Consider the following 17,193-nt stretch of genomic DNA (forward strand, 5'->3'; position numbering starts at 1 on the left):
GTTACTGCCCGTCAATCTGTCAATTTCAGCTGCCTCCCCATCCAACTTTATCCCCATCATCGTCTCAATCTGGTATTGATTTCCTGGAAAGCATGGAAGCACTCCAAACCGATCCCGTGGAGCCACCCGCCCCTCCCCGACTGGCCCTGAAGCTGGCCAGTTCGGGCTTCGCATTCTTCGTGGCGGGGCTCAACGACGGCAGTCTGGGGGCTCTGATCCCTTACATCCGCCAGCAATATGACATCGACACCAACATGATCTCCGTTGTGTAAGCAAGCCAGTCCTTTTGTACAGTTACTTACCCGCTAATTCGGCTTAGATACGGAACCACTTTCGGCGGCTGGCTGTTCGCCGCTCTTACAAATAGCTATCTCAGCCAGTACATCGACCTGGGCGTCTTTCTCGTCATTGGAGCGGTCCTGCAGATAGTTGCTCATGCTCTCCGCGCCTGGCTCCCCCCGTTTCCGCTATTCGCGGTCGCCTTCTTCATCGCGACCCTGGGACAGGCTTACCAGGAACCCCATGCAAACAATTTCGTGACAACTCTAAAAGGCGCCCATCGCTGGCTCGGTTTTATCCATGCTATGTACATGGGAGGCTGCCTCGCTGGTCCCTTTGTTTCAACCGCTGTCGCGACCGCGGGGAGCACATCGCAATGGGGACTCTTCTATACTGCCCCGTTGGGGGTGGGTGTAGTGAATCTTCTGCTAGTATGCGCGGCATTCCGCGAGCGCATTACTTTCAAGCACCCTGATCCTGCCGCTGAAGTGGCCGCGTCTGGGACCTCGCGCCAGAGAGACGCCAGAGTTGAAATGCAAAAGACTCTCGCCAGCCCCAGTGTGTGGCTTTTGAGCTTGTATTTTTTCTTCTTTCTCGGCGTTGCGATCACCGCTGGCGGTATGTAAACATTAGAGGCCTAGTACGGATATTGCTAACAGTAACAGGATGGATTGTGGAATACCTGGTCGAAGAACGTGGTGGCGATCTCGATAAAATGGGTTATGTCCCGGCTGGCTACTACGGCGGTGCGTTTCTCGGCCGTCTCGTCCTTGCTGAGCCCACGTATCGTCTTGGAGAGAGACGCATGATTGGCATCTATGTTGCGCTATGTCTGGCACTTGAATTGGTTTTCTGGCTGTATGGAACCGCAAGAGTGTGTGAAGGCGTTAGCTAATTGTGCTAGGGTGCCTAATATCATCACCGAAGCGGTCGCGATCAGTCTCTTGGGGTTTTTCTCGGGGCCTTTCTTTGCTACGGTATGGATTGTCCGTGATTCTTGGGAAGAGGACTAACAATGGCAGGGTATTTCTGTGGCGTCGAAGCTGTTTGCTGCCGAGATCCGATCGTCTGCGCTTGGTAAGTGTTCTACCCTGCTAATAGCCAAGCTAACAAGTGTAGCGTTTATCTTCCTTCTCGGACAGATCGGAGGGGCAGTCTTTCCTGCTATAACTGGAGTCATAGCTGCAGAGTCAGGAGTCAAAGTCCTCCAGCCTATACTCGTGGGCCTACTGGGAGCTACGGGGGTATCCTGGTTAATCATTCCAAAGCCGCGCCTGCATCACGATTAATTAAGTTAAACCATATCCCACAACTTGAATTAATCACATTCCTGATAAAGTCCAATTACAAAACCTGGACCTTCGGCCCAGTAGCACCAATATCCCACCTCACAGCAACCTCATCCCCAGCCCCAACAAACTCAAACCCAATCAACGCCCCGGCCGGACAGGGAAACTCAGGCGCATTTTCCGAAGAAGAAATCCACTCCGCAGAACCCGGCTTGGGCAGGTGTACTCTTCCAAGATACTCGCCCCTGTTCCCGGGGTTGACAGTGTTAAAGACATCAGCGGTCTGCGTGCCTGTCGAGACATCGCGATCCCAGAGGTCGAGAATGATCTTGCAGGTGCGGCCTTCGAGTTCTGGGGCGATTTGAAAGGTGACTAGTGCACTGGACTCGTGTGCTGGGTCGTTGTCTTTCACGACGAGGAGCTGGTCTTGCGGGTCTTCGATTGTGGTCCCGTCGCGGATGAACCAGCGGTATGTGCGATATGGCCATATTATGGAGTCCTGGCGGGCGGATAGGGATAGAGGGCTTGCAGTTGCTAGAGCTGCTGCCGTGAGGAGGGAAATGGTGGAGAGCTTCATTTTGTCAAGCGAGTGATTAATCCAGGTGTTTAATTCAAGAAAGTTGACTGTATTACTCTCGTTCCAGTCTTTAACCGTCTTTATATACAACAGCCTTGCCCAGAAATCCCGCCGAGAACCTCGTACTCGAACCAGCTCTTCCTCCAGAGCACGCGTCAGCCAAGAAAAGCAGTTCGTATTCCACGCCGCATGTCTTACACCTACCCAGTGCTCATCTGCCATGATCCCTTGGTCTCTGCCTGGACGAGATGGCAATGCCGATCTCTCTTAGCCACCGCTGGTTCCAAGATGGCCATTTGCTTATTCCGTCGACTTCGTATTTCCAGCCTTCCTTTGGGTCCGAAGGAGCGTGGATTGTCCCATTTTTAAGATCACACGGTTGGCTGTTATTTTCTTACTGGCGAGGTCTCATATTTTCCGCCAGGATGACTGGCGTGACTGGTTTCGTCATATTCTTAGAGGATGTTGGAAGATTGGGTCGCCATATCTGGGGTGACTGTATGTTGCACCAAGAGCCTCACTCAGCCTAGCTTATCCTCTCTCCCTCCTATATTTGGATAACAAGTTTAATATCCATAAGAAGCAGAACAGTCTAACATGTAAATTCAACGCTAATCCAGCCGAAGCAGTGCAGTCCCAAATCCCAGCTGATCATACCCTCCATCATTATGACCATAATCATCACCATCCTCAACCATGTAGTCTCTGTGGGCTCCAGGGTACAAAGTATCCAGTGCCTTAACGAGATTGTAATGCGCATACAAAAACTCAGCAATAGATTCAGTCTATCCTCTTTTATTGGAACATCTCCCTGGTCTCGGCCGGCTAGCTAGGGCATATGAAAGACAAAGGCACAAAGTAAGACAATCAGAGCTAAATATTGTTGTTGATGGTGGAAGGAGACAGCATTGTCTAGTGTGCACGCAAAGAAACTTCGAATAAAAGGCTACAAAGAAACATACTATATCAAAGGATAAAGCCTCACCATCAACGCCAGTCTCAGCATAAATACCGACTGACCACGCTTCCTCATTCATCACAACATAAAAACTCTAGGTCACTCAGCGAATATATCATTCCCAATAATCCCAGGATAACAAGCTAATCTAGTTACCATGACTGAAATTATCTGCATCTGCGACTCCAGAGATAAGGTCTGGCAGCAGAACGGCAAGGTCTTCCGCCCCTACACCGGCGAGTGCCCAAAATGTGGCCTGTTAAACACAGGCGCCGAATCGAAGCATGTCGGCGAATGCCGTACAAGTGAGAGCCGAAAGCCTCGCAAACTTCCCACTCTGAACCGCGAGTTCAAGGGCAAGGTGGGTGATATCGGCGTGGGATTTTATGAGGGTGCAAATGGGTCTTATTCGGTTGGTACTGGGAAGATTGTCAAGATTGAACGACATGGTGTGTTTATTGAGAAGCCACTGAGTCCGACAGATATTGAAATGGCCAAGGAGACTACTGGGTAGGGGATTGGCAATGACTGCTATTCTCCCCTTCGCCATAGTAATTCCTTGGTTGGGATTTCTTTTGTTTGATCAGATAAGCATAGTCAAGTACAAAAGTGATTAAATGCATTATTTATTCTATGAATCTATCTTATTGCATTGTAGTCCTTCATTTCGAGTATTATGGGGTTTATCTGTTTTGTGATTAGCAGGCCTTTGGCTATAGCCCTGGTAGGAGTGGCTTTATTATCCTCTGTTTGAGCACCCAGTGTTGGAAATATTGAGAGAGAGGCCCTGGTTGAATGGTACTGAGGAGGTTGAATGGTGAATCATCAGGCTTAACTCACTACCAACGTCTTTATGCCACTGCGACGATTGACTATTCTACTTAAAGATATACACCAGTTCGTCCATTGGATCTCTTTGCGTTCGATCGCGTCATTACACGAGAAATGTCCTTTGCCAAAAACAGTGTAAAAGCGAAATACCATTGAAACTTATAAAGACAAAACAGATAGCTACATGTGAAGATCACAATGGCCTTCAAGTAACAAAGGGATTATAAAGTAGTAATTATGCTTCAGCTGGCTGTTCAGCCTAGGGCGCCCTAGTATAAATACCCCGTATGTCCCAAGGCGATCTAGAGATCCTCATGCCGCTTCTTAAACGATAGGCAGCATGTTCGGAACAACAACGCTAAGTGCCCTAAATCCATTCCGGGGTTCATCTACCACTAACGTACCCAATAGCCGTACATCTAGGCTAGAGCCAGACCCGTGGCAAGCGGTATCGACCAAGAAAAAGAACAGTAACATTGACACTGATCACAAGACAACCACCCTATTTGAACGGGAGGAAGATGAGTTCGTTCTGGTTGACAAGAAGCGAGGAGGTATGTTTGACTACTGGATCCCTTACAATGACAATGGCGCGTCGCTGCTCCGGGAACGGGGCAGGCGCAGGGTAAGGGTTTCGCGAAGGCTGCAGTTTACGCTTGTTAATGGGCTGTACTTTGGGTCTTGGAAGTAGACAGGTTATTTATTATAGGGCTCTAGCTTATATACAATTCCATTGGTTTCTTTGTACTTGGGCTTTTTTTATTGTATAACTACTTATGCTGCTGGATACTGTAAATGTACCAATGGGAAACTAGACTGGCTATTTAGTATATTCATTTCATTTAACCATTTCTGCCATGAATTCACTTCAGCGGACCTCGTCACTGCTGAGCTCTAAATCTAAAAATAAACCGATAGGCCATCGCAGGAATGGACAGCTGGAAGCCCGAGGTATTACCGCGCAGACTATCTTATTGTACAGTCTGCCCATGAGAACCTACTTTCCATGCTTTAAAAGCCGCATTAGACAAGACCCGGATAAAGAATGACTTGAAGCCGTGAATATAAACAGCAAAGCCACAATATAAAGGAGACAAATGAATACCATTTTCATTACCACTACAAAGACAGCGAGAGACATATTATCTAGTATGCGCACTACATCGGGGTACCTTTCCCATCAGCCTCTCACCTCATCGTCCTATCACAATCCCAACATCTAAGATGGCTTCCAACGAACGGACACGGACACTGTTTGCCATACAGACTACGGGTGCCTCGCCACAAACACTCAGTTCCGAGCAGTTCCACGAGATGGTCAGCGCTGGCCAGATTCATGCAAGGCGCAGTCAGGATGGGAGAACTTTCTTATCGACAGATCGGGTTACCTGGTACCCGGTGAGACTCATCACCATAGCTAACACTAATGCGGCGGAGCCTGATAACGGGCCTGATGTAAATAATGAACCTACGCAGACTGAAGGCTCCGAGGATCCGCAAGAGACTGACGAGACTAATGAGTTTGACGAGATGGACGAAATGGATGAAATGGACGAGATGGACGAGATGGACGAGATGGGTGAGGCTGAGAACAGCGACGAAGGCGAAAATGATACTGGAGACTTTCCCCGGGGGTTTGGGTCGTGGGAAGAAGTCCTACGACACGTGGAAGGTCGGCCAATGGAAACCCTAGGAGACGCGATCGTGAGAGCATTCGCGATGCACCTGGCAGAACGTGAAAACAGCTCGGGGATCGGGGGAACAACGGCTCAAGGAGGTGAAGGGAATGATTGGGATAGGGAGCCTGAGACCAATTTCTGGCAGAGAAATCAATATCGTGGTACGAAGGCTTCGCTCGGTTTTCGATGACCTAGATTATTCTCTGGTGTTTATGTTATGTCAGTGATGTTAAGAGTTAATTAATGTGCTGGTTAATGATAGAATACATTTACTTTATGAGCTTGTATGACTTAATGTCCTATGAACCTGCTATACCAGAGGCTATCCTGGTACAGTGTCTGATAGTGGGATATAGTAGAGTAGTCCTTTGTTGTGACAGTCTTTAGGATAGACGCCCTCTACAGGACAAACTGACGCTTAAAATCGGAATGTCAATAGTATCGGAACTTGGGACACAAGATGTATAAAGACGTCAAGGATATCTTTTGTTTTGACAATGGTGCTTGCTGTTAAAAGAGCTCTTCTGCCGTCCATGCGGAACAAGGACTGAATCATACAATACTCTTCCTAGTATTATCTAACCCCGTTTGACTGTAGGAACAATAAAACAGTGGGTTACAAGCTAATGGGTTTGTTTCACAGTCCCTATATAATCGCCAGCCCCAGCTGGGTATATTCTCGATCCATCAGCAAACATACACACTAATCAAACACACCAACAGCAACAAGAGCAGAATTATAATATTATAACCATCACAAAAACCAAAATGGCCGAGACTATGGCCATGACCGCCGGACAGGCTACCATCTACCCTACTATCCTGGTCGACCACGCCAACGAATCCGACAACCATAACACGCCCAGCTTTTTCTACAGCCCATTCTACCCCTGGACCTCACCAATGCCAAGCATTGGCCAGTTCGCCTCTGGAATCAGCGAAGACGGCGACGGCAAAATCTCTCAACGGTGGGGGTCCGTTATGGGATTGGGGATCGTGCTGGACCGGGTCGTCCTTGTGGAGCCGAACGAGGAGGCATTCATGGATGGAGCGACTCCCCGGATTACTCGTTCGCAACTCATTGAGTATTGCAAGGCTGACGATAATGCCGTGCCTGGTTCTGAGCTTGAAATTGGGTCGCAGGCTTATGGGCTCTGGGGGCCTGGTATGGGATACGCTACGTATGGCAAGGGGAGGGTGGTTGGCATTTTGGAGAACGTGATGGTCTTTATGGTGCGATAGCCTGCTCGTATGCAGGTTGTTTAGTTTCTATCGACCTACGAGCTGTTCCAAGTATGAACTAAATTATATGTATACATAGGTGGTTTATCGAAACTACTGTTTGAAATATTCATACGATCGTTCAGCGAAGAGGCTACAACTATATTCCTGCCTACTGCGTAAAGATATCAAGATATCATTTCTAATTACAGCATATATAAATGATATATCGATGCGTTGACTGACAACAATAAAATATCAGATTTGTTCTGTGTATACGGGAGGCAACCAGAGCTCGTCAACAAGTGTAGGCTCAACACCCAATACTCCAGGTCTCACACACTAAACATACTATTCAACCTTTTTCGACAGAAAATAAGGAATACTGAGTAGCCAGTCTTTGGCAAATGTAATTACCACAAGGTTTGCACTGTTCCGTGAGCAGGTCAATGTCGGCTGATGTCACTCCACGCAACAAGGACACCGTTTAATGAGATAGTACGGATAAGTATCCTAACTTGAATCACAGTGATTAACGCACTGACGATCATGATACTCCAAAGAAAGGATATAGAGCCCTCGCTCTCGCTCGTTTAATTCGAGCTCCGATTGGCCCCCAGTCCCCATCGTTCTCGCCCTGAACCAATGGGAAATCGCTGGGAGCCAAACAACCGGATTCAGAGTTAGTGCTTCTTCTATAGTTCTGCTAGATGCGGATCTCAGTAGTTGCAGGCCGTATCAGAGCAGTTCGACTACCATGGAGCTTGCTCGGAATGAACGACTTCCGAGAGTAGGCTGATATTGGAATGATGTCAAAGCCTCAAGGGGCTGCATATAAAGCCCTGGTGAGCCGCGCCCGAATTCTCGTTTCCGGCTACAAGCACTGTTTCCAAAGTTTCTCACGAGCATCCCTTGATACTACAAAATGAAGTTCACTTCACTTGCTCTATGTGGTGCTGCGTTGCAGCTTGTCCAGGCCAGCCCGGTCACCAAGCGTGCTGGTGGTGTCTCTGATGGTATGCCCAACCCTATGTTTATCTTTACATCTATATTAACACGAATCTATAGCCGACATTCTAAACTATGCACTAACTCTCGAACACCTCGAGGCCGCCTTCTACGAAGAGGGTCTGAAGAACTACACGAAGCAGGACTTCATGGACGCCGGGATGATGGAGACATTCTATAACAACATCAAGTCGGTCGGAATGGACGAGAAGGCCCACGAGCAGTTCCTCACCCAGGCCTTGACCAGTACATTTCCACCTCCGACACCCTGAATCTGGAGACGAAAGAGCTAACATCCCTGCAGAGGCCGGCGCAAACCCCGTCGCCCGATGCAACTACTCCTTCCCTTCCACCGACGTCAAGAGCTTCCTTGCTCTCGGTAACATCCTCGAAGGTAAGCATTTGCCTCTCCACCCATATACCTCTATACCTCTGTACTTACTGTTATTCAGGCGTCGGCGTCTCCGCCTACCTCGGCGCCGCCGCATCCATTATGGACAAAACCTACCTCACAGCAGCAGGAAGCATTCTCACCGTGGAAGCACGGCACAGCGCATACCTGCGCGCCGCGCTGGGCGAGTCACCCTCCGCCCAACCCTTCGACAACCCCCTCGACTTCAACGAGGTGTACACCGTCGCCTCGCCCTTTATCGTCTCTTGTCCTGATAGAAATGAGCAGCTCCCTGTGAAGGCGTTCCCTTCTCTCACTATGAGTTCCATGGATATGGACGCTGTTATGACGGGGCAGAAGGTCGAGTTTATGGTTGGAGATGGGTTTAAGGATATGAATTCCGCTGATGTCCATGCGGCTTTTGTTACTGTTACTGGACCCGTTTGGGCGGATGTTATGTCCTCTGGACATGGGAAGTATACTGCTACGGTCCCCAAGGGTGTTGCGGGGCAGAGTTATGTTGTTCTTACGAACGGGGATAGCCAAGCGACGGATGACAATATTCTTGCTGGACCCGCTATTATTGAGGTAAATTGAGTGCGCAGCTTTAAAAGCTTTTTTGTTACATGAGTTTTAATCTGGTCTATTTTATAGGTTGGTCCGAAAATGAAGCTCGGTGGTGGTTGTGCTGGCGGTAGTGGGAGTATGTCCATGTCCTCTGGCGCTATGTCTTCGCCTACCATATCTTGGGGTATGGGATCGCCCTCTGGCTGGAGCGGTATGCCCACACCCTCGATGACTGGCTCTACTACTGCAACTCCGCCTGTCTTCACTGGAGGAGCGAGCACAATGGCGTCTGGTAGCATTGGTGGTGTTGCAGGCGTTTTCATGGCTGTTGCTGGGTTCTTCCTGTAGGCACAGATAAGAGGTTAAAGTCGGAATGAGGACGGTTTCATGTTATTCATAATATGCCAGACTGTACATACTAATAGGTCTTATGTTAACTATACTGCTCTGTCCCGATTGACCTGCCTATGACGTAAGCGGCTGTCCCCATGCTATGCAGGGACTCCAAGTTTGAACTCGCCGTCAACACAACAATGTCGCGACTCCTGAACCAAATTGATCAATGATGCAAAAAGCGCGTAAACCTCACACGAAATCGCGATATGGCTGCGACCATTGCCGCCGGAGACGTGTCAAGTGCGACGAGCAGGGGCCTCCATGCACCAATTGCATTGTGCGTCGACTCAGCGACTGCACGTACTCGCGAGTCGTCCCGGCGTCTCTCATCGCCAATTCCCGTCGCTCGAGTGCTGGGCAGAGTGGTGGACACTCTCAATCCTTGAATGGGGCCGGAGTTGCAGTGTCCAGCGCATCACCAACCCCGCGGCCTAACCGCCGGGCAGTCGATGACCTAGAGCTAATGCACCAATTTACAGCGGAGACATACCAAAGTCTTTGCGTGAGTGAATCAGAAAGACACATATGGCAGGTTGTGGTGCCTCGTCTAGCCCTGAAACATCGTTACCTGATGCATGGGATTCTGGCCCTCGCATCGCTGCATATCGCTACGACGCGAGACCCATCGGACGACGCATTGCCTTACATCGATGCTGGACTGGAGTATCATAGTATGAGTCTAGAGCCGTTCCGGATTGCGATTGGGAATCTCACGCCAGAGAATTGCAATGCAGCACTCGCGCAGTCTGTTGTCACCACAGCCATCAGCCTGGCCCTGCCCCAGTTAACGGCGGTTCGCGACAACGCGATGAGCATGACGGAGAATATAATTACAGTATTTGAACTCCTTCAGGGGGTGAAGAAGATTCTGACGATTGGTCAACGGGAATCATGGGTGAATCTTGAATTGTTCACACGGGGCGAGTTCTGGCAGAAAGATCGTCTGGCTGCATTGGATGGCGATACCAGTGCGGCGCTGGATCAGCTAATCGCCTTAAATGGAAATCAGGGGCTGGAAGTCCACGGGGATGTCCTGAATCATCTCCGGCACTGCTTTATGAAGTTCTCGTGTTCTCCAGGGCCTGCACCTGTCCTTGCTTGGCTGGCTGCTGTGGATAAGGGGTTTGTGGAGAATCTACGACAAGGACAGCCGTTTTTCATGCTGGTCCTTGCATACTGGGGTATTCTTTTGGGCGAACTTGATGGAAAGCGGTGGTGGGCAAGGAACTCTGGGCGTGCTTTGGTGTCAGAGTTGGTATCTGGCCTGGATACACAAGATGCCTGGGAGGGATGTTTAGGCTGGGTGAAGCGGAAATTGATTCACAGTCCTGGACTGCCTGTATGTGAAGGTAGGCCAACTACAGCTGTACATATATAAACGATTTCATATCTCGTGCCTGAGTCTTATGGGTATGGATTTGTAGTTCCTTCCCATTTAGGCGACGTCATATTGATTGTACCTTCCCTTTTTAAGAATAATTCAAAATAGGAAGGTGCGAAAGGGACGTCGGTCCTTCCAGTTCTGAACAACTGCCGCAGTATACAAATCATTGTGGAAACTGGCAGAGAACAGTCTGATTGTTTGGTACAAAACACATTGTTAGCTCACTTTCCATTCCATGGAACTGGTGATACTGTATATGAAGGCGAACTTCACACTATTGTCTCGCTTCACAAGGAGGGGTATAAAGAAAGGTTGGCTGACAAGGAAAGTGTCTTTCACGCACCAGTACCGAGATATGCCGAAAAGGGCGTATAAAGGAAAACAAAACCACCATTAAAGTACAGTGAGATCCTTGATTGTTTCACCTGAAAGGGCTCTGCAAGACCCGATCAGCATAAAAGCGCGACTGCCCGCTGCGCTCTAATCATTGCGACTAGCAAACACATCGACCTCAACGAGTCAGGCACTCTCGAGAAAATACCTTGATCTTATCCATCACCAAAGGAGCCAAAATGCTTGCCTCTGACAACACCATGACGACCGGATACGACGAGGTTAAAGTGGCCGCTGCGACAGCGGCCTTTGCCGCTACCAACGCCGGTAACAGCTCTATGATCGCTGCTTGCCACATCTCCGACGCACTGGCGTACATTTCCAGTGCTGTCAAACTCTACGGAGCTCTCGACTACGAGGTTCTATCCTCCTGTCTCCTCCAGGCGCAGCGTGCTGTGGTAGAAGCGGGCGAGGCAGCTGAAAATGCACGCATCGCTGCTGACACCGCCGCTGAGGTATCTGAGAGGCCGACCGCTGAGTACGAGGCAGGGTACGACTCGGGATATGAGAGTCTCCCAGAGGCCTGGTCTACTGTAGCTGACCTGTGGGCTGACACTGATGTAGGTGATGTGCACGATGCGAAGGTAGACGTTGGAGCAGACACCGTCGTCGCCAAATCTGCACCACCCACGCCTGAGGGCCCGCGATGCCTCGTTCCCGGCATGTTCATCAATAATGATGAAGGTGGCCGTGTAGAGTCCGGGTATGGAGACCGAGTCGAAACTCTGGACTTCAAAAACCTTGTCATTGTCGAGGAGAGTCACTTGTTCTCTATTAATGAGTTCGCCCTTGTGACCGAGCCTTTGCTGCGTCAACTTGCTGCTCACTCTGATCAAATGGCGATTTCTGACGGTGTTATTTATGCTAACGGTTTTCTCTACGTTGATGACCCTTGTGAGCCCATCAAGTATGGGTTCGGGAGGGTTAAAGAAGTGTTTAAAAACGACAGAGTCCCTATTGTTGCTAAGCCTTAGTGATTTAGATGACCCCCTATATAAAAAAATAAAAAAAGGCGTTTATAATGCTAAACATATATTCCCGTCTGAATTACTTAATTACTTGTATAAGTAGTTGTCCAGAATGTAAAAAATACGCAATTACACGCCATACTAACTGACTATACTATTCCTCTGAAATCCTCTGGCACTGCGAGAGGCTACTAACTGAGAGTCAGTACTAGATAGGATCGAATATTTACCGCCCGATTAGACTGTAAGGTGGACTAGAAGGTACGCCTTGCTAGATGACAGATAATGAAAATGTATTAACGACCCGCTCAGCTGAAAACCCATCGGTCAACATGCATTCTTTGTTCAATATAGGGATCATTCAAAGAGATCAGACCATGAAAGATATCCATTTCTCGATCAGGATCGAGACATTTAGAATTGTTTCATTCCAATTAGCACAAAGAAACCCCTGACAGAAACAACAGGAATCCCAAACAATGTCAAAAAAAAAAAAAAAAAAAAAAAAAGTATATAACCCCGAAGCCCTTAATCTACCCACCCATCAACATCAACCGAACACAATCAGCAAAATGGGAATCTACTACGACATCGAGTCCATCCAACGCGAAGAAGCAAAGACAGAGGTTCATAGCGTGGTGGAACCCTACAATACCCCCAAGTGGGTCGCAAGCACGTCAACTCCAACCCATTTCCCCATCCCTACCGTAGGCACCCAAGCGCCCGGGTACATGGTCCACGAGACAAACCACTGCAACGGCCCGTTATGCTGGACCGGCACTGGGGGCGAAGTGGTCGAGGTCATGAACATATGCCGCCTGGTGTGGGTGGCGCTAACTGACGCGGATTGTTCGCCGAATCTGCACTGCGAGGTGACGTATAGCGACCTTGCTGCGCTGAGGGATGGGGATGCTCTAATGCACGGGGAGATAGGGGATCGGGTGCAGGGGCTCTGGATTGATACGAGGGGCGTGTTGTATAATGGGATGGGCACTGTGTGTCATGTTTCTGACCGCGCGGTGGTGCCGGTTTTGCGGTGTCCTGGTGGGTGTGGTTGGTAGGCTTGCAATACCTTATTATAATGGTACTTCTTTTAATAATTTAATTCGTTGTATTTGTAGTTGTAGTGGCTGTTCAGTGCCGAGTGAGTATCTGATTAGGGCTATTTTGAGAAGTCGCCAGCAGATTCGAGTGCGCCGGTTCCATGGAAATATAACACCTAAATTTGTCTTACTGGGTATATAGTTAAACATTACTATTCTATTATTCCTCAGATTAAAAGGAATGACCCAAGCCAGAAACCAAGACCAACCTCCGACGTCGAGGCTGCGCCATTGCAGCTGGAGATCCGAGACTGAGCTCCCTCGGGCGAATAGTTACTGATTTCTTGCCAATACCTGGCGCATGCAAAACAAAACCACAAGTATTTTCATATGATCCACAGTGTGGTTTTTCAAAACGAAAGAGCTGGCTTCTTTCTTACAAAATGAGCAGAGTTATAATGCATTCATGGGCCAGCCAAGAACGTGAGACGCTTCAGCTAACATAGTCTCTGAAGCTGTGTGTTTTTGAATACAAGACATAAGGCTCAATTCGAATTTATGGCTGAGATCAGCATAGCCATTATAGACCTACAAAGAAGGGCTTTATCATATGCTTAGAGAACAAGGTATTTTATGCGGCGGAGTCGATGATCCTTTGTCTGCAACAATCCGTGAACGGTGCGGCTACCCATTGTATATAGACACAAAGAGGAGAGAGCACAGTCCAAGATACGAAAGCTGGCGACATAAATACCCCTAATACCTGACCCAATCTAGCTCCCATCAGTCTGATCATCGCATCATATACTCATCAGGACGCGTCAACCCGAAAACACGAATCAATCGACGAACGAAAAGAACTAAAATTAAGCAAAATGGGTCGCCGTTCCTCATCAGACAGATTCTCCAGGGACTCAGGCTACGACTCTCCCGGGGCCTATATGTCTGGGGGGTTAGGGTACAGTACTCGAAGGGTTCCTCTTAGCGAGGATACGTTGAGCGAACTTGACCAAGGTCATCGGAAGTCGAAACGCTACACAGATACGGTCCACCCTGGGGACTCTGTCTCTCAGGTAGGCCGGCCGCATTTCCTCAAGCCTGGGAATTGCGTCGAGGTTGCGCCCGCTTCTCGGAGGCTCGAACAGTATGAGCACTCGAGCTGTCGTGGTTCCCGCGCTGATTATGCGCCGACGTCTCCCAGGTCTAGTTCTAGGAGGACTAGCTACGCGAGCGAGCACAGTGACAGGAGATCTCGCTACAGTAATAAATCCAGCGCTTATGCTGAAGATCCCCTGGAGATGCGCTTTTCTGGATCCTGCCATGACACGAGATACGAATACCAGAACCGCTACGGTGATAAAGCCAGCGTCCATGTTTATGAAGCTCCCGTGTACGAGCGCCGCTCTGGGTACCGCGACGACAGGAGCATGAGCTCCTACCGAGGAGATAACGGGGGTTTAGTCGAAGTCCTTGAGGAAATCACACCCCCTAGCTCCAGTTATAGTTCCAATCACCGGTCTTCGCGTGTTCCCGGTAGTGCCAGTTCAGCCCGTAGTAGCCGGGTCCGTGAGGATGAGCGTAGGCGCGATGATGACCGGAAGGGCTACGGAGATCTTAGTCGTGCCTCGAGCAACCGGGATTCTCACTATGAAGCCAGGCGCCGTTCTGTGCAGCGTCAACGCTATTATCAAGATAATGACCGCTATGGGCGTTATTCGTGAGCGAACGGGTTAAACCCGCTTGTTTGGTATAACGCCTTTATATTTCCTGGATGAGTCTGATAGAGTATATATAAGACAAAACTGTCAAGCAATAAAAACGTTTATTTGTTCACGAATATATGATTCATTCTACTGTAGAGGATACTATCCATAGAAGCCTTATATTGTTGCCTATCGTAGCTTCCATTTCTGTCCAGAGTGTCGTGCCTCCATGAATACAATATAGCTAGGATGTGGAAGTCGCAACCAGCAGCCCCTTCCTGAGATGGCCTCCATCTAAAGGCAAGAGCGACTGCTGTAATATCCAGAGCTCCTTCTTACTAGAATCGGGTATAGAGCAGTACCACAGAAACTGGATACGAAGAGATGTGATAATGTCCCAAAGGGTTCAGCTCAGTAAGTCAGATAGGAATAACAAAGCCATATCAAGAAAGAATAGCCAATGCATACAAAATTTACAAGAAACAATGGGTATTCACACATGAAGATAGAGATATAAGGAGACCCCTCCCCATGAATCGCATATCTACCAACATCTGAAATCCAATAGGTAACGAAATCTTAAAATGGGACTCTCATACGACATCGAGCGGCTCGAAGAAATGGAGAAGTTCGACAACATCAACCCAGACGACAAAGACGCCCCAAAGACAAACGCCAAGATATTCCGGGGCGGATATTTCATCCCCAAGGCAGGCGTTACACTGGGGACCGGGTTCGGGCTTGCACGGCTTCCTATGGACATCATGACCTTCGCCCCCGGCAGGGTTATTGGCGCTCTACGGATTCCCGAGTTTGTGCGCATCGAGCCGACGGACTACCAGCCGCTTGAGGAGATGTGGCCGGTGGGATGGAAGGAGCTGCAGCTGCGAGGCCGGCAGGGATATCTGCCTAGGATTTTGCCTGAGGTTGGAGAGTTGGCGCATGGGTTCTGGTGGGATGAGGCGTATCCAGAGTGCTTTTTGCGAGGGTATGGCAGGGTGGTCTCCGTCGTCAATATATCCTTCAATATTGTTGCGTCGGTTTGATACGGTGGTTATATGATGGATGGTCTAGCGTTCGTTGGATGGGAAGTGGCTTTGGCTGATTTAGTTTTAATGATATAATGGCAATTTGGACCGTTTCGACCTGAGCAGACAGATAACGTAGTATATAATCTCATCAGAAAACGCAGTAGTGTCTAGGGATAATAACTTCCTAGGTTGTCCATGCAGGAATGGGTACTAAGTCTCAACTGGTAAACCAGCTGAGAGCTGTATCGAAAGTCAAGGAAGGACAACTAGTGACAACACAACAGCAGTAACTCGAGATGTGCATGCACAGAAATGCACTATCATGTACATAGTGAAGCCGGATATACACAACCTCCGAGAGAAGAACAAAGACATTGTCATAAAGAAGAGAGTATCCACCATGCAGGGGAATAGGCGAGCAGTGAATACACAACACACACACATAAAGGCCTCTCCTCTCCCACCAAAATACCTTCTTTATCCCTCACTCCTCAATTATCATCTCCTCAAGAATCATTGGTATGTAGCATCTAGAAATCCGAAGGCGTGGGCGTTGCTAATGTCCTCGAGATCCAGCACCTGCTGTTTTCTCAAAAGCGCCGAGCTCAACACGCCGTCATGTCGAGCCCTCTATCCAACACACCAGAGGAAGCTGCACCGTCTGAAGCTTCAGCTCCCTTGAACGACGAAGACACTTCATCTGCCGGCTCTGCCAACCAAGACGCTACGCAGGATTCTAATTCCTTCGTCACGGTCGACGACATTCTCGCAATAGAGAATGAAGTAGCCATCACATCTGGTTCTGAAGAAGAGCACAGTGAGGAAGGCCAAGCGGACGAAGAACAGAATGAAGACGAGCACAGCGAAGACGAGGAAGAAGACGAAGAAGAAGAAGAAGACGAAGACGAACAAGTCGAAGAGTCAACCACTGAATCCCCCAGCCGCCTCTCCTTCCCACTTCCTCTACCGCTCATAGGTGAGACCGGCCGCGGCTTCGCCGACGCAGGCCAGGACAGAGACATAGTCTACGACGTTGTGGGCGAGGTCTCAGACTACATGCAATTCCCGCTGGTGGTGGAAGTTGTCCCACACGCCGGCGAGGAGGGCACGTTCATCCCTGTGCTTGAGGAGGACTTGTTGACTTCCGAGGAGTACTGGGGTCCACACGATGGGGATAGTGGTCTGGAGGCGGAGAGCAACAGTGGTGATGAGCCGCGAGAGCGGTTTCCTGTGCCCAGTGTTGGACAAGAACTGGTTTGGGGATGGTGGGCGACTAGTGATGGGAGGTTGATGAAGGGGTATGGGCGTGTGGTGAACACTTGGGTGAATGTGGTCAAGGCTTTTGTTTTTGCGTTTGCTTTGGAGCATTTGTTTGGAGAGGAGGATGACCAGCAGCTCTCTGATATTGATGAGTTGCCGGAGGGCAGCCAGGAAGAGGATCAGTAGATTGGATTCTGGTTACTAGAGGGCTTACA

General features: G+C 49.1%; 11 protein-coding genes across 11 annotated transcripts; 10 read left to right on the top strand and 1 right to left on the bottom strand.

Annotated features, from left to right (window-relative positions):
- Positions 1 to 92: 92 nt before the first annotated feature.
- Positions 93 to 1,568, top strand: ASPVEDRAFT_124963 (putative MFS transporter; the record flags this gene model as incomplete). Its single annotated transcript, XM_040806231.1, has 5 exons — positions 93 to 268; positions 320 to 897; positions 945 to 1,137; positions 1,184 to 1,256; positions 1,323 to 1,568. 5 exons carry the CDS (start codon positions 93 to 95, stop codon positions 1,566 to 1,568), a joined length of 1,266 nt encoding a protein of 421 aa, XP_040665160.1.
- A 55-nt stretch (positions 1,569 to 1,623) lies between these two features.
- ASPVEDRAFT_81009 (uncharacterized protein) lies at positions 1,624 to 2,145 on the bottom strand (the record flags this gene model as incomplete). Its single annotated transcript, XM_040816959.1, has 1 exon — positions 1,624 to 2,145. One exon carries the CDS (start codon positions 2,143 to 2,145, stop codon positions 1,624 to 1,626), a length of 522 nt encoding a protein of 173 aa, XP_040665161.1.
- Positions 2,146 to 3,260: 1,115 nt separating this feature from the next.
- ASPVEDRAFT_81010 (uncharacterized protein) lies at positions 3,261 to 4,625 on the top strand (the record flags this gene model as incomplete). Its single annotated transcript, XM_040816960.1, has 2 exons — positions 3,261 to 3,613; positions 4,346 to 4,625. 2 exons carry the CDS (start codon positions 3,261 to 3,263, stop codon positions 4,623 to 4,625), a joined length of 633 nt encoding a protein of 210 aa, XP_040665162.1.
- A 1,756-nt stretch (positions 4,626 to 6,381) lies between these two features.
- On the top strand, positions 6,382 to 6,855 carry ASPVEDRAFT_81012 (uncharacterized protein; the record flags this gene model as incomplete). The annotated part of the gene is made up of 1 exon (XM_040816961.1): positions 6,382 to 6,855. The coding sequence occupies one exon, from the start codon at positions 6,382 to 6,384 to the stop codon at positions 6,853 to 6,855; it is 474 nt and encodes a 157-aa protein (XP_040665163.1).
- A 904-nt stretch (positions 6,856 to 7,759) lies between these two features.
- ASPVEDRAFT_882769 (ferritin-like domain-containing protein) lies at positions 7,760 to 8,830 on the top strand (the record flags this gene model as incomplete). The annotated part of the gene is made up of 4 exons (XM_040818271.1): positions 7,760 to 7,850; positions 7,903 to 8,088; positions 8,147 to 8,236; positions 8,295 to 8,830. The coding sequence occupies 4 exons, from the start codon at positions 7,760 to 7,762 to the stop codon at positions 8,828 to 8,830; spliced, it is 903 nt and encodes a 300-aa protein (XP_040665164.1).
- Positions 8,831 to 9,339: 509 nt separating this feature from the next.
- On the top strand, positions 9,340 to 10,590 carry ASPVEDRAFT_38826 (Zn(II)2Cys6 transcription factor). The gene has a single exon (XM_040811785.1). The coding sequence runs from the start codon at positions 9,366 to 9,368 to the stop codon at positions 10,572 to 10,574; it is 1,209 nt and encodes a 402-aa protein (XP_040665165.1). The 5' UTR covers positions 9,340 to 9,365; the 3' UTR covers positions 10,575 to 10,590.
- A 552-nt stretch (positions 10,591 to 11,142) lies between these two features.
- On the top strand, positions 11,143 to 11,947 carry ASPVEDRAFT_882772 (uncharacterized protein; the record flags this gene model as incomplete). The annotated part of the gene is made up of 1 exon (XM_040818272.1): positions 11,143 to 11,947. The coding sequence occupies exon 1, from the start codon at positions 11,153 to 11,155 to the stop codon at positions 11,945 to 11,947; it is 795 nt and encodes a 264-aa protein (XP_040665166.1). The 5' UTR covers positions 11,143 to 11,152.
- Positions 11,948 to 12,192: 245 nt separating this feature from the next.
- ASPVEDRAFT_882776 (uncharacterized protein) lies at positions 12,193 to 13,335 on the top strand. The gene is made up of 3 exons (XM_040818273.1): positions 12,193 to 12,985; positions 13,063 to 13,085; positions 13,216 to 13,335. The coding sequence occupies exons 1-3, from the start codon at positions 12,421 to 12,423 to the stop codon at positions 13,297 to 13,299; spliced, it is 672 nt and encodes a 223-aa protein (XP_040665167.1). The 5' UTR covers positions 12,193 to 12,420; the 3' UTR covers positions 13,300 to 13,335.
- Positions 13,336 to 13,859: 524 nt separating this feature from the next.
- ASPVEDRAFT_26224 (uncharacterized protein) lies at positions 13,860 to 14,705 on the top strand (the record flags this gene model as incomplete). Its single annotated transcript, XM_040809872.1, has 1 exon — positions 13,860 to 14,705. One exon carries the CDS (start codon positions 13,860 to 13,862, stop codon positions 14,703 to 14,705), a length of 846 nt encoding a protein of 281 aa, XP_040665168.1.
- A 566-nt stretch (positions 14,706 to 15,271) lies between these two features.
- Positions 15,272 to 15,733, top strand: ASPVEDRAFT_81018 (uncharacterized protein; the record flags this gene model as incomplete). Its single annotated transcript, XM_040816962.1, has 1 exon — positions 15,272 to 15,733. The coding sequence occupies one exon, from the start codon at positions 15,272 to 15,274 to the stop codon at positions 15,731 to 15,733; it is 462 nt and encodes a 153-aa protein (XP_040665169.1).
- Positions 15,734 to 16,336: 603 nt separating this feature from the next.
- ASPVEDRAFT_26226 (uncharacterized protein) lies at positions 16,337 to 17,164 on the top strand (the record flags this gene model as incomplete). Its single annotated transcript, XM_040809873.1, has 1 exon — positions 16,337 to 17,164. The coding sequence occupies one exon, from the start codon at positions 16,337 to 16,339 to the stop codon at positions 17,162 to 17,164; it is 828 nt and encodes a 275-aa protein (XP_040665170.1).
- Between the last annotated feature and the right edge of the window lie 29 nt (positions 17,165 to 17,193).

The sequence above is a fragment of the Aspergillus versicolor genome (genome assembly GCF_001890125.1).
Source record: "Aspergillus versicolor CBS 583.65 unplaced genomic scaffold ASPVEscaffold_2, whole genome shotgun sequence".
NCBI lineage: Eukaryota > Fungi > Ascomycota > Eurotiomycetes > Eurotiales > Aspergillaceae > Aspergillus > Aspergillus versicolor.